The sequence below is a fragment of the Hemitrygon akajei genome, chromosome 4 (genome assembly GCF_048418815.1).
Source record: "Hemitrygon akajei chromosome 4, sHemAka1.3, whole genome shotgun sequence".
Lineage (NCBI taxonomy): Eukaryota > Metazoa > Chordata > Chondrichthyes > Myliobatiformes > Dasyatidae > Hemitrygon > Hemitrygon akajei.
Window position 1 is genome coordinate 143,755,196 of NC_133127.1, and position 13,569 is coordinate 143,768,764.

The 13,569-nt window shown below is 42.3% G+C and overlaps 1 protein-coding gene across 3 annotated transcripts in view; it reads right to left on the minus strand.

The window, feature by feature from the left end:
• The window catches only part of lonrf2 (LON peptidase N-terminal domain and ring finger 2), a 28,727-nt gene extending 22,835 nt beyond the window's left edge, over window positions 1-5,892 (minus strand). Inside the window, exon 1 of one of the 3 annotated variants that reach the window (XM_073043483.1) lies at window positions 4,970-5,890. In XM_073043483.1, coding sequence (XP_072899584.1) covers window positions 4,970-5,729 — 760 coding nt within the window. In that variant the 5' untranslated portion in view covers window positions 5,730-5,890. Of the gene's footprint in view, window positions 1-4,969 lie in introns of all 3 variants that reach the window. The other 2 variants (XM_073043482.1, XM_073043484.1) reach the window with 2 other exon arrangements.
• Between the last annotated feature and the right edge of the window lie 7,677 nt (window positions 5,893-13,569).

Here is a 13,569-nt window from a genome sequence, read left to right on the forward strand (position 1 = left end):
AGGATTTTGCCCAATTCTAAATTTAATGATTCTGGCATGTATTATAACTATTAAAGCATAAACTTTAATTTTACCATTAATTTCAAAGTACAAGTCCTCCCCAGGTCGTGGCATTGTTCCATTCCTAAAAACTGTTCATGAACTAAACAGTTTGCAAGTCAGAAATGTGCCAACGAAACAAATTCTCTCACAGAAGATGCCAACAGTGGTTGGTTGGAAATATGAAGTCTAGAGAAGCACATTAAATCTTGATTTATCACTCTTAACAAAGCTTAAATTTAGCTTGACCTCATCTCAGGCTATAAATGACATTCTTCTTAAAAGATCTTTACTGCAGATTAGGTTTTAAGCACTATTGATGTATATTTTTAAAAAGATACTGCATGTCAAAATTCAATCAATTTAAAGCATTTATTATCAATGAATGTATAAATTATACACCTTGAGAAAGCAATATAAATAAACCAATTTAAAAAATTAAAACAACAAAAAAAAACAAAAAGCACAGGACAGAGAAAGAGAGAGGGGGACAAACAAGAACAGTCGAGTCGAGTCAACAGCATTCGGAACCAGACCTGCTCCAGGAACAGCCAGAGTAGGCCCACGCCAACCATCAGTCCCCAGTTTCCACACCAGCAGGGCAGAAACGCACAGCAGCTGCATTAGTTCACAGCCTTATTGCCACAGAGAAAGGAATGAACCGAGCAAAATCAGCTCAACCTTCACCTCTGCCCCAACACTCGGGCTTCTCGTCTATCTGGGCTGACACCTAAATTCCAAACGAGAGAATTTGCAGATGCTAGAAATCCAAGCCACACACTCACACTCACTCTGCTGGAGGAACTCAATGGGCCAGGCAGCATCTATAGGAAAAAGTACAGTTGGCATTTCAGGCCAAGACCCTTCAGCAGGACAGTTTAAATTGTCCAAGCACTGTGTAGTGCCACGTTTTGGGAATCAAATCCATGCATCCCAATACACCTGGGCTGCCCCATCCAACGAGGACTTCAATCTCACCCAATTGGCACAGTGCTTGAGAGTAATGCACCTGGGTTACGTGAACAAGCATCAAAGCTCTTCCGCACTGATTCCTCTCCAAATCGCTCACTCCATCTCCGGTAGCGGTACAAACTCTGTCTGCAAACCTGGCAGCCTGAACACACTGCACCTCACAACGCCCAGGACGACTCATCGCACGAATCAGCCTCACCTCCACCTGGCTCCCCACTGTCTGCGACGATGGTTCAACACAATCTGCTTCATGAAAGATGTTATAAGCAGTGTCTTCAAACTATTCTCCTGCCTTATGATTTAATGGTAAGCTATAGCACATCTTCCAAACCGCCATCTAAAACCAGAAGACTAAAATCTAAATATAGGATTTACAAAACGGACAACGTGAAAGGAGGTGGAAGCAGTAGGGGATATGGCTGGGAAGGGATACAGCAGGGGTATGGAGTGAATGGGATGAGGAGGATGAGAAGAGATTGATCAACTGGGACTATACCCACTGGAATTCAGAACAATGAGAAGGGACCTTCTAGAAACATAAAATTATGAAACAGATAGATAAGTTAGATGCAGGAAATTTGTTTCCACTGCTATGGTAGAATAGAACGAGAGGATGTAGCCTCAAGATTTTGGGAAGAAATTTAGGAAAGAGATGAGAAGAAATTGCTTTTCCTACAGAATAGTGAATCCGTGGAATTCTCTGACCAGGGAAGCAGTACAGACCTTATTAAGTATATTTAAAACAGTTAGATATATTTGTGCCCAGCTATGGAATTAAGGGTATGGGGAAAAGACAGATAAGTGGAGCTGAGTTCATGGCCAGATTAGCTCTGATCTTATTGAATGGCGAAGCTGGCTTGACAGGCCAGATGGCCTATTCCTGCTCCTATTTCTTATGTCACTAGAATGTACTAGTCTTGTATTCTATGTGGCAAAATTCCAACTAACATCAAAAACAGCTGTCTGCAGCAGTCGGTTAATCAATCTCACTAGGCTAACAAATGACTGTTCATATATACAAGCTGTATAAAGGTTGGGTATTCAGAAGCTGTGGAGGGGGTAGGGGGAAGTGGGGGCTCTAATTGGAAATAAATCATTGCCAGCCTGATGTTATTTTTATTGAATGTGTTCATCAATTGAGCATCTAACCATGGGAACCCATCTAAACTGGGGACTGAGGGTTGGCGTGGGCCTACTCTAGCTGTTCCTGGAGCAGGTCCAGTTCCGAATGTGAGATGTTGTATTTCTGGGAGATCACACCAGGGCAAGACTTGTGCAGTGAACAGAAGAGTGTAGGGAGTGTTAGGGAACAGAGTGACCTAGATGCGGAAGTGGCAAGTTCACTCCAAGTGGTGTAACAAGTAAATAAGATAGTGAAGGTGTTTGATATGCTGAGGTTTTAGGTGTTGAGCAATCATGTTGTAGTTCTGTTAGACTTTGATGAGGACACATTTAAAGAATTGTGCACAGTGTCATTAAACTAAAACAGATTTACCAGGATGCTGCCCGGATTTGGGCCTGATTTACAAGGAGAAATTGCTAGATTAGGATTTTATTTTGTGGAATGTAAGATTGAGGAGTTATCTGTTAGAAGTACACACTATCACGAGGGGCACAGACACGGTGAAGGCACACAATACTGTGCCTACCGTTTAATCTACTCAATCTAACCCTTTTCTCCTACATTTTTCTATTATCCACGTACCTGACTAAGTGTTTCCGAAATGCCCCTAATGCAGCTGCCTCTACCATCCTTTGAGAAGCTGATGAAGAAATTTTGAATTGTGAAAAAATTCAGAACTAGTCTTCTACAAAATCTGCCCAAGGCTGTTCAGCAGTAATTATGGCTTTAAACATCCTTAAAATCTCAGTAATATTCCATACAGCAGGACATATCCTAAAGGTTTGCATTGCAGCATTTCAAGTGAAATACAATTTGTTTGAAATACTTTTTATAAAAAATTACAGAGGACTTCATCGGGATATATTCTGGAGGGTCAGGATATCAGCAATGTCTGGACTGGGTGTGAAAGCCTGTACCAGTGACCTTCACTAGAAGTTGTACGTGTGTATACTGGACATCCATTGATCTCTGAGTGAACCAAAAAGGTGCTTGTTATATTTCAAATACTCGACTAGTGCTATGTATAACAATAAGTGTCACAAAGAGCTGGAGGAACTCAAAAGGTCAGGCAGCATCTATGGAAAAGAATGAACAGTTGATACTTCAGGCTGAGAGCCTTCATCAGGACTGGAAAGTAAGGAGGTAGAAACCAGAATAAGAAATGGGGAGAGACGGAAGAGTACAAGCTAGCAGGTGATAGGTGAGACCAAGTGAAGGGGAAGGTGAGTGGGTGAGGGGGAGAATGAAGTGAGAAGCTACATGGGGGGTGAAGTGAGAAGCCAAGAGTGCATGGTACATATATAAAAGACAGCTGGAGCATAACATTCAGTTCTAGAAAGGTATATTACATAAGTACATAAGAAAATAGGGGCAGGAGTACACCATTTTAATTCCTATCCCCATAGTCCATCTCGGCAGCCTCAAACCTGATGGCATGAATATCGACTTCTCCTTCTGATAGTTTCTTTAATTTCCCCCCCCCCCCTTCCTCTATTCCCCACTTTGGCTTCTCCCGTTTCTTCTCACCTGCCTCTCCAGGTGACCCTCATTCCCTTTCTCCCATGGTTCATTTTCCTCTTCTGTCAGATTTCTTCACCATGCACCTGGCTTCACCCCTCATCTTCTAGCATGTCCTCCTTCTCTGCCCACCTTCTAATTCCGGCATCTTCCCTCTGCATTTCCAGTGCTGATGAAATGTCTCAACCCGAAAAGTCATCTCTTTACCCACTTTCATTAACTGCCTGACTTGCTGAGTTCCTCCAGGATTTTGTGTGTTACTCAATTTCAAGCTTGCCCTGGTCAATCACCAAGACCATGGCTGACATTCACTAAGACTATGGCTGATACTGGTTTGGAAGAGGGTGCCAAATGATACCAAGTTATAACAAAAGGTTTAAAATTTAATTCCTTTGAATGCAAAATGTTAATATGGTACATTATTCAGATGACTGAAAATGTTCATAAGTTACTAAAGTAGTAGATTCCAAATTCCAAAATCCATCAATAATCTAAATAGCTGTTGATGATTAATCAACAAAGTATTAATGCTGAGACTTGTATTTTTGTTACGACAAAGAGGAGAATATGGCATTACAGATCACCCATGGCTTAATTAAACCAGTAGAACAGATTCGAAGGACTGAATAATTTAGTTCTGTTCTTGAAAGTTACACGTGAGTAATTGCAGAAGCAAAAGACTCAAACACCAAAAAAAACTTTTCTGCAAAACTAAAGCAATGCAATTAAACTTAAAATACATCTGGTCTTGGAGAAAAATAAAGTAATTTAAGGTTTAAAATTAGCATTTAAAAATTAATGATAAATCTCACCTATCAAAGAAACCAAACTTTTCAATGGAAACAGTGAAATGCATAAAATGTGCATTGCAAGACAGAAGTTTAAATAATTATTCTAACCCCAAGAACACATATAGAAACTGAATTTGCAAAGCGCTTTCCACAATTTGGTGTTTTATGGCCAATAAAGTATTTGAACAAAAATCAACAAGTCGCCGCAAACATGATAATCTTTTTCCAAAATGTTAGCCGAGATGTAAATATTTTCAAGTCGTTGGGAGAACTTCCCTGCCCAGTGAAATAGAACTTTAAAATGTACTCGGGGAATCAGATGGACTAGTTTAATACCCAATTCCTTTGCGCTGGGCAGCTCAGATATCTGAGGTCAAGTTAAGAGAATGGGAACTCTGAGTAAAAGTGTTCCTTAACACAAGGTCTGGCTGCAATAGTGCATGAAGTGCTATTAACAAGTTTATTTCAGGTGTAACCTACTGCCACTACTTCACACCCTCCAGAACAGGCTTCTTGTGGCTCTTACCCAGCGAGAGCGCCTGATCAGTTAGCTTCAGAGCGCCCAGATAGTCGCGGCCCTGGAGCAACCCGTCAGCCTCCGCCTGCAGCCGCCGGGCGCGACTCTCGCACGGGAACCACTTCTCCATCAAGTTGCAGAGAACCACGTTGGGCCGGAAGCTGGAACTGGTGGGAGTTTGGGAGGGGGCGGCCTCGGATCCGGCCCCAGCTTCAGCCCGCACGAAGGCGGAGTGTTCGCAGAGCCGACACGGCGCTGCCGCCGACCGCTCCAGGCAGCGCCGGCAGAAGCTGTGTCCGCACGGGAGCGATACGGGCTCCAAGAGCAGGCACAGGCACAAGTGGCAACTCAGCAGAGACGGGGTGGCGTCCTCTTCCTCCTTGTCACCGTTCCCGGGACTAGGCGCGGAGGCAGGACTGGCATCTGCCGCGGTGCTGCTGCCCGCCCGGGGCTGGCCCGGAGCCTGCGGTCTGCCGCTCCGGAGCAACAGCTCCTTATTGCGGATGTTGGCGGTGATGCTGTCCAGTAAGTTCTGCATGTCGTCGGGCCGGAGCCGGCCCAGCTCCGCGGCCTTCTGGTAGGCCTCCAGAGCCTCGCTGAAGCGGTCGCAACGGCACAAAGCGTCAGCCTTCCGCAGGTAGATGCGCCGCTCGGGGCCCAGCTCCAGCAGCTGACACTCATAGATGTTGGCCGCCAGTGCATAGTTCTTGGCCCTGAAAGCCTCGTCGGCCAGCTGCAGTATCTCGTTGAGGGCGCCCGGCGTCTCCATCAGTCAGAGCGGCCAAGGCCAGAGTGAAAGGTCCCGGGACTAGGCTCGACGATCTGAGCCGCTCGGCTTGCTACCAGGCTTGTGATATAGGCCACAGCCGCCACCCCCACACAACCATTGGGCTACGGGCTGTTACATAAGCAGCTGCTCTGTTAATAGTGGAGGGCTGGGCTGTTGCTCTTACCCTTCACCCTCAGGCTCACAAAGATATGGCAGTTTTTGTCATAGATGATTAATCTGTTTTTCTCTGGGAGGGACACAGCCACTAAAACCAGGAAATACAATCTGGGCTGGTAACCCAAAATGCCAAACGTCAAGTCAAGTAGCACTTACCTCTCCGTAAGCATCACCTTTCCCTCGAGTTTTAGTAACTGCAGATTTACTTCTGCCTTCTATATTTTTCCCAAGAGCAACAACTAATTAAATGAGTTCTCAACGAGGCAAAGTGGAATTACCATGCACTTTAATTTGTGTATTCCTCTTGAGGTGCCACCAATAGAGGAAGACCTCTTGTTTTTTTTTTCTGTCTTTCCAGGATTATACTAGTATCTGTGATATTTTCTATAAAGTCTTGAACATGGAGACAATAATCTATTTAAAAATTTATCAATCATGTACTTGGACTATACTAAATCATACAGCAGGAAAGCATCACTTTTGACCCACAAATTCTATATCCATCATTAAGCACTTATTTACCCCAACCCCACACTTTTCCCATATTATTCTTTCTACTTCCGATCAAATCACCACTGATTCTACCACTCAGCAACATACCAGGGACAGTTGACCGTAATCAATTAATGTACTGATCTGTACATCGTTGTTTGCTCAATTCCAGCACCATTTGAAGTCACAAAATTGCAGGGAGAACATGCAAGTTCCACACAGACAACATGTAATGAAGCAAGGTTGTGCGCTGTGAGGAAGTAGCTCCATGTGCAGTGCCACTGGGCCACTCCATGTTCTTTACTACTACTTTTTTCCATGATCCTTTTCAAAGCAGATGGAAGTAGCCAATTGATTTAATGTTTTCTGTAATTACTTTAATTACATAGGTACTTCGAAGAACCTAAGAAAAAGGAGGGTGTGTAGCTCTGAGCCTGCTTTTCCGTTCAATAAGTTCATATCTGATCTTCCGGCTCAACACCATTTTCTGCCTTTTCTGTCGTACATTGATTCCTCTAAAATCTGGAAATCTATCAAACTTTCAATGTTATCAATTGCTCTGTGGGATAGAGAATTACAAAGATTCACTACAATTTAACTGACGATATTCTCCCCCCTAATTTCAGTCCGAAATTGCCGAAACAATATTTTGACTAGAATTGTCTAGCAGTTCTGGACTCCTCAGGAGGGGAAACATTATACCTGTATCAACCCTGTAGAGCCTGCTACGATGTTTGTATGTTTCAGTAAAGTCACTTCTTATTCTTAAAAGTTCAAAGTAAATTTATTATCAAAGTACATATATGTCACCATACACAACCTTTTGATTCATTTTCCTGTGGGCATACTCAATAAATCCAATAACCATAAGAGAATGAATGAAAGATCACATCAACAAAGGGTCATTTTATTGTCAAAGTATGCATGCACAATACAACTCTGATAACTGTCTTCTCCAGATAGCCATGAAATATGGAAAAACCATGGGAGTTGCTAAAAGAAAGGGCATCAACCTCCCCCTCCCCAGCATGAAAAAGAAACAAAACTTGCAAACCCCAAAACCTTCACCCCCTGCTTCACACAAAAGAACTAACAGATTGCCACAAGGAAAATGGCAGCCTGAACATCAAATACCCCAAACCCCCTTCCTCACAGAAAAACTGTGACAATAACATCAAATCCCCAACCCAAGTGCACAAACACTGTGCAACAGAAAACAAACTACAAATACAAAAAGAAACAAAGAAATAATAATAATAAATAAATAAGCAATAAATATGGAGAGCATGAGATGAAGAGCCCTTGAAAGTAAGTCCATAGGTTGTGGGAACAATTCAGTGATGGGGCAAGTGAAGTTATCTCCGCTGGGTTAAGAGCCTGATGATGGTTGAGGGGTAATAATTGTTCTTGAACCTAGTGGCACAAGTGCTGAAACTCCTGTACCTTCATCCTGAAAGCAGCAGCGAGAAGAGGTGTATGACCTGGATGGTGGGTATCCCTAATGATGGATGCTGCTTTCCCATGATAAGGCTCCATGTTGATGTGCTTAAAGGTGTGGAGGACTTTATCCATGATGGACTGGGCGGTATCCACTACTTTTTGTAGGATTTTCCATACAATGGCATGGGTGTTTCCCTACCAGGCTGCAGGGATGAAACCAGTCAAAATATGTACACTCCACCGTTCATCTATAGAAGTTTATCAAAGTTTTAGATGACATGCTAAATCTTTATTAACTTCTAAGAAAACAGTGGCTCTGTTGTGTTTTCTTCATAATGGCTGAACTAAGGCCAGATCCTCTGAAATGATAACACCAAGGAATTTAAAGATTTTCATTGCATCTTTGCATACATGTACATGAGCATATGACAATACTCTCAACTTTGACTTTATTATGGATACCATAATTTTCCCAATTAGTAATGTAGAGGCACTGCGAGGTCAACTCTCATATGACAAACTCATCCCAAGAACCTGTCCGATAAATCTTTGCTGCATTATTTCTAGAGAACAAACATATCCTTCTGCCAATATGGAGACCAGATTTGTATGTAATTCTCCAGTAATGGTCTCATCGTGGCTTACATATCTGCAATAAAACAACTTTACATTTGTATATACATCCTTGGGCAATAAGGTCCTACATAACATTTACTTTCTTGACTACTTGCTATATCTCCTTTTACAACAATATATAGCACAAGCACATAAATTTCCTTTGCATTGTGCCTACATTTAGAATCAAACTCAGATTTATTATCATTGACATATGTCATAAAATGTGCTGCTTCGCAGTAGCAGCAAAGTGCAGTACATAAATAATGACAATTTCAAAAAGAAATATAAAAGTGAATAAGTAGTGCAAAAAGGGATGCAAAATAGCAAGATTACATACATGGGTTCGTGGACCATTCAGAAATCTGATGGCGGAAAAGAAGAAGCTGTTCCTAAAACACCGAGTGTGTATCTTCAGGCTCCTGTACCTCTACCCAGGTGGTAGTAACAGGAAGAAGGCATGTCCTGGATGGTGAGGGTTCTTAATAAAGGATGCTGCCTTGGAATCACCTTTTGAAGATGTCCTCAATGGTGGGGAGGCTAGTGCTTATAATGGAGTTGGCTAAGTTTATAACTCTCTGCAACTATCTGATCCTGTGCCTTGGTGCCTCCAAATCCAGATGGTGATGCAACCAGTCAGAATGTTCTTTCTGGTACATCTGTAGAAATTTGCTAGTCTTAGGTGACATTCCAAATTTTCTGAAATTTCTAATGAAATATAACCATTGGTGTACCTTTGCATCAATATGTTGGGCTCAGTATAGATCTTCAGAGATGTTGACATCTAGGAATTTGAAGTTGCTCACCCTTTCCACTGTTGACCCCTCAATGAGGATTAGTGTGTGTTTTGCCGACCTCGCCTTTCTGACACCACTCAATCAGTGAATCTCACCCCTGAACACCTCCTCATCGCTGTCTGAGACAACAACTGTGTCATCAGTGAATTCATAGATGCTGCTTGAGTTGTGCCTAGCCACACTATCATGAGTGTACGGTGAATAGAGCAGCGGACTAAGCACATAGCCTTGCGGTGGGCCTGTGTTGATTGTCAGCGAGGAGAAGATGTTCTTTTTGATCCGCACTGACTAATCTCCTGATAAGGAAGTCAAGGATCCAGTTGCAGAGGGAGGTGTAGAGGCCCAGGTTTTGAAGCTTGCCGATTAGTACTGAAGGAAAGGTGGAGTTCCATCATGCGCCGTAGATCTGTTGTGGTAATAGGCTAATTGCAACAGGTCTTGGTTTTCACTCAGGAAGGAGTTAAGTCTAACCATGACCAACCTCTCAAAGCCCTTCATTGCAGTGGGTGCGAGTACTAGACCATTAGCCCACAAGACAAAGGAGCAGAATTAGGCCACTCGGCCTATCAGGTCTGTTCCACCATTCCAATATGACTGATTTATTATCCCTCTAAACCCTATTCTCCTGCCTTCTTCTCATAATCTTTGATGCCCTGACTAATCAAGGACCTATCAACCTCCGCTTCTAATATACTGAATGACTTGGCCTCCATAGCCATTGGTGGCGATGAATTCCACATACTCATCACTATTTTGACTAAAGAAATTCCTCCTCATTTCTGTTTTAAATGGGCGTCCCTCTATTCTGTAGCTGTGCCCTCTGGTCCTAGATTAAACTATGATAGAAAACATCCTCTCCACATCCACTCTAGCTAGGTCTTTTAATATTTAAAAGGTTTCAGTGAGATTCCCCCCACCCCATTCTTCTAACCTCCGGTGATTATAGGCCAAGAGGCAACAAATGCTCCTCATATTTTCAACTTTTCATTCTGGAAATCATTCTCATGAACCTCCCTGGACTCTCTCGAATGCCAGCATATCTCTTCTTCAATAAGGAGCCCAAATCTGCTCACAATAGTCCAAGTGAGGTTTGACCAATGCCTTAGAAAGCCCCGGCATCACATCTCTGATGTTATATTCTAGTCTCAAAATGAATGCTAACATTGCTTTTGCTTCCTTACCACCAACTCAATCCGCAAGTTATCCTTTGGGGAATTCCAAATTCTGTGCAAGGACTCCCAAGTCACTGTGCATCTCTGGTCTTTGAATTTTTTATTCATTTAGAAAATAGTCTACACCTTTAATCCTACTATCAAGGTGCATGATCATACACTTCCCTACACTATATTCCATCTGCCACTTCTTTGCCCAATCTCCCAATATGTCTAAGTCCTTCTGCAGGCTCTCTGCTTTCTCAACTCTACCTGCCCATCCACCTATCTTTTATCGTCTACAAACTTGACCTCAAAGTCATCAATTCTGTCATCCGAATCATTGATGTATAAAATGAACAGAAGCAGTCCCAATATCATCCCCTGCAGGATACCACTTGTCACCAGCAGCCAACCAGAATAGGCCCTCTTTATTCCCACTCTTTGCCTCCTGTCAGTCAGCCAGTCTTCTAGCCATGCTAGCATCTGTCCTGTAATATGATGGGATCTTGTTTAGCAGCCTCATATGTGGCATCTTGTCAAAGGTCTTCTAAAAATCCAAATAAACAACATCCATCGACTCTCCTTTGTCTATCCTGTCTGTTATTTCCGCAAAGAATTCCAACAAATTTGTCAGGCAAGATTTCCCTTTAAGGAATCCTTCCTGACTTTAGCCTACTTTATCATGCAGAATCTTGTGATTTCTGAAGGATCATTACTAATGCCTCCACATTCTCTTCAGCTACCTCTTTCAGAAGACTGGGGTATAGCCTATCTTTTCTAAATGATTTATCTACCTTCAAACCTTTCAGCTTCCTGAGCACCTTCTCCTTAGTAATAGCATCTACACTCACTTCTGCCCCCTGACAATCTCAAATTTCTGGCATACTGCTAGTGTCTTTCACAGTGAAGGCTAGCACAAAATGCTTACTAAGTTTATCTGCCATTTCTTTGTCCATCTCCAGCATCACCTTCCAGTGGTCTATTATTGACTTTCTCATCACTTCTTGATATATCTGGAAAAATATTTTGGTATCCTCTTTTATATTATTAGCTGGTTTGACATCTTATTCAACTTTTCTTTCCTTATGGTTTTTATAGTTGCCTTCTGTTGGTTTTGAAAAGCTTACCAATCCTCTAACTTCTCACTAATTTTTGCTATATTATATGCCCTCTCTTTTGCTTTTATGCTGTCTTTGACTTCCCTTGTTACCCACAGTTGCCTCATTCTCCCTTTAGAATACTTCTTCATCTTTAGAATGTATCTATCCTGCATCTTCCAAATTGTCCCCAGAAACTCCAGGCATTGATGTTCTGCCATTATCCCTGCTAGTGTTCTCTTCCAATCAACTTTGGCCAGCTCTTCTTTCATGCCTCTTTAATTCCCTTTACTCCATTTCACCTTCTCTCAGACTGCAGGGTGAATTCCATCATATTATAATCACTGCTTCCTAAGGATTCCTTTATCTTATGCTCCCTGATCAAGTCTATCAATACTGAATCCAGAATTGTTTTTCCCCTAGTGGGCTCAACTACAAGCTGCTCTAAAAAAGCTATCTCATAGGCATTCTACAAAATTCCTCTCTTGGAATCCAGCACCAATCTGATTTTCCCAATCTACCTGCATATTGAAATCCCCCATGACTATTGTAACATTGTCCTTATTACCTGCTGTTTTTATGTTGCATTGTAATTCATAGCCCAGATCCTGGCTACTGTTCGGAGGCCTGTATATAACTCCTATCAGGGTCTTTTTACCCTTGCAGTTTCCTAACTCTCACCACATGGATTCTACATCTTCCTATCCTACATATGTCACCTCTATCTAAGAGTTTAATTTTTTTCCAAAAGTGCCACCCCACCCCCTCTGCATACCTGCCAGTCCTTTTGATACAAGGTATAACCATGGATGTGTAGCTCCTAATTTGTTTCAGCTACAACTTAGTGATGCCCACAATGTCATACCTGCCAATCTCTAACTACACTGCATGATCATCTACTTTATTCGTATACTGTGCACATTCAAATATAACACCTTCAGTCCTGATTTCATTACCCTTTTCAATTTTGCCCCATCATCTGCCAGTTCTTCTCCACAGTCTCACTACACCATTCGACTTGTATACCAATTGTCCCATCACTCCAGTTCCCAACACCCTGCCACATTGGTTTATACCCTCCTTAATAGCTCTAGCAAACCTGCCTACAAGTATATTGGTTCCGCTTGGGTTCAGGTCTAACCTGTTTTGTACATTTCATTCCTTCTCCTGAAGAGATACAAATGATCCAGAATTCAGAAAGAAATCAGGAGGGCTAAAAGAAGGCATGAGGTTGTCCTAGCACACAAGGTGAAGGAAAACCCTAAGGGATTCTACAGATATTTTTAAAGAAAAAGGATTGCAAGGGTCAAAATTGGACCTCTGGAAGATCAGACTGGCAATCTACATGTGGAGCCAAAAGAGAAGAGGGGAGATCTTAAATGGATTCTTTTGCATTGGAATTTACTTGGGAGAATGAAACAGAATCTATAGAAGCAAGGCAAGGCAGCAGTGAAATCACGGACCCTACATAGGTAACAGAGGAGGATGTGTTTTCTTCTTGAGGCAAATTAGGGAGGACAAGGTGTTCACTCAGAACCTGTGGGAAGCAAGAGCAGAAATTGCAGGGGCCCTTGCAGAGATGCTTAAATCATCGTTAGCAACAGGTGAAGTCCTGGAGGATTAAATGCTGTTTAAGAAAAGCTCCAAAAATAAACCAGGAAGTTATAGGCTGGTGAGCCTGACATCAGTAGTGAGAAAGTTATTGGAAGGAATTCTAAGGGACCAAATATATAAGTATTGGGTAGACATGGACTGATTAGGGATAGTCAGCATGGCTTTGTGTGTGGTAAGTCATGTCTAACCAAACATATACTTATTCGAGAAAGCTATCAGGAAAGTTGACAAAGGCAAGGCAGTGGATGTTGCTTACATGGACTTTAGCAAGGCATTTGACAAGGTTTCACATGGGAGGTTGGTCAAGAATGTTCAGTCACTTGACGTTCAAGATAAGGTAGAAAACTGGATTAGACATTGGATTTGTGGGAGAAGCCATAGAGTGGTAGTAAATGACTGGAGACCTGTGACTAGTGGAGTGTCACAGGGATCAGTACTGGGTCTGCTGTTGGTT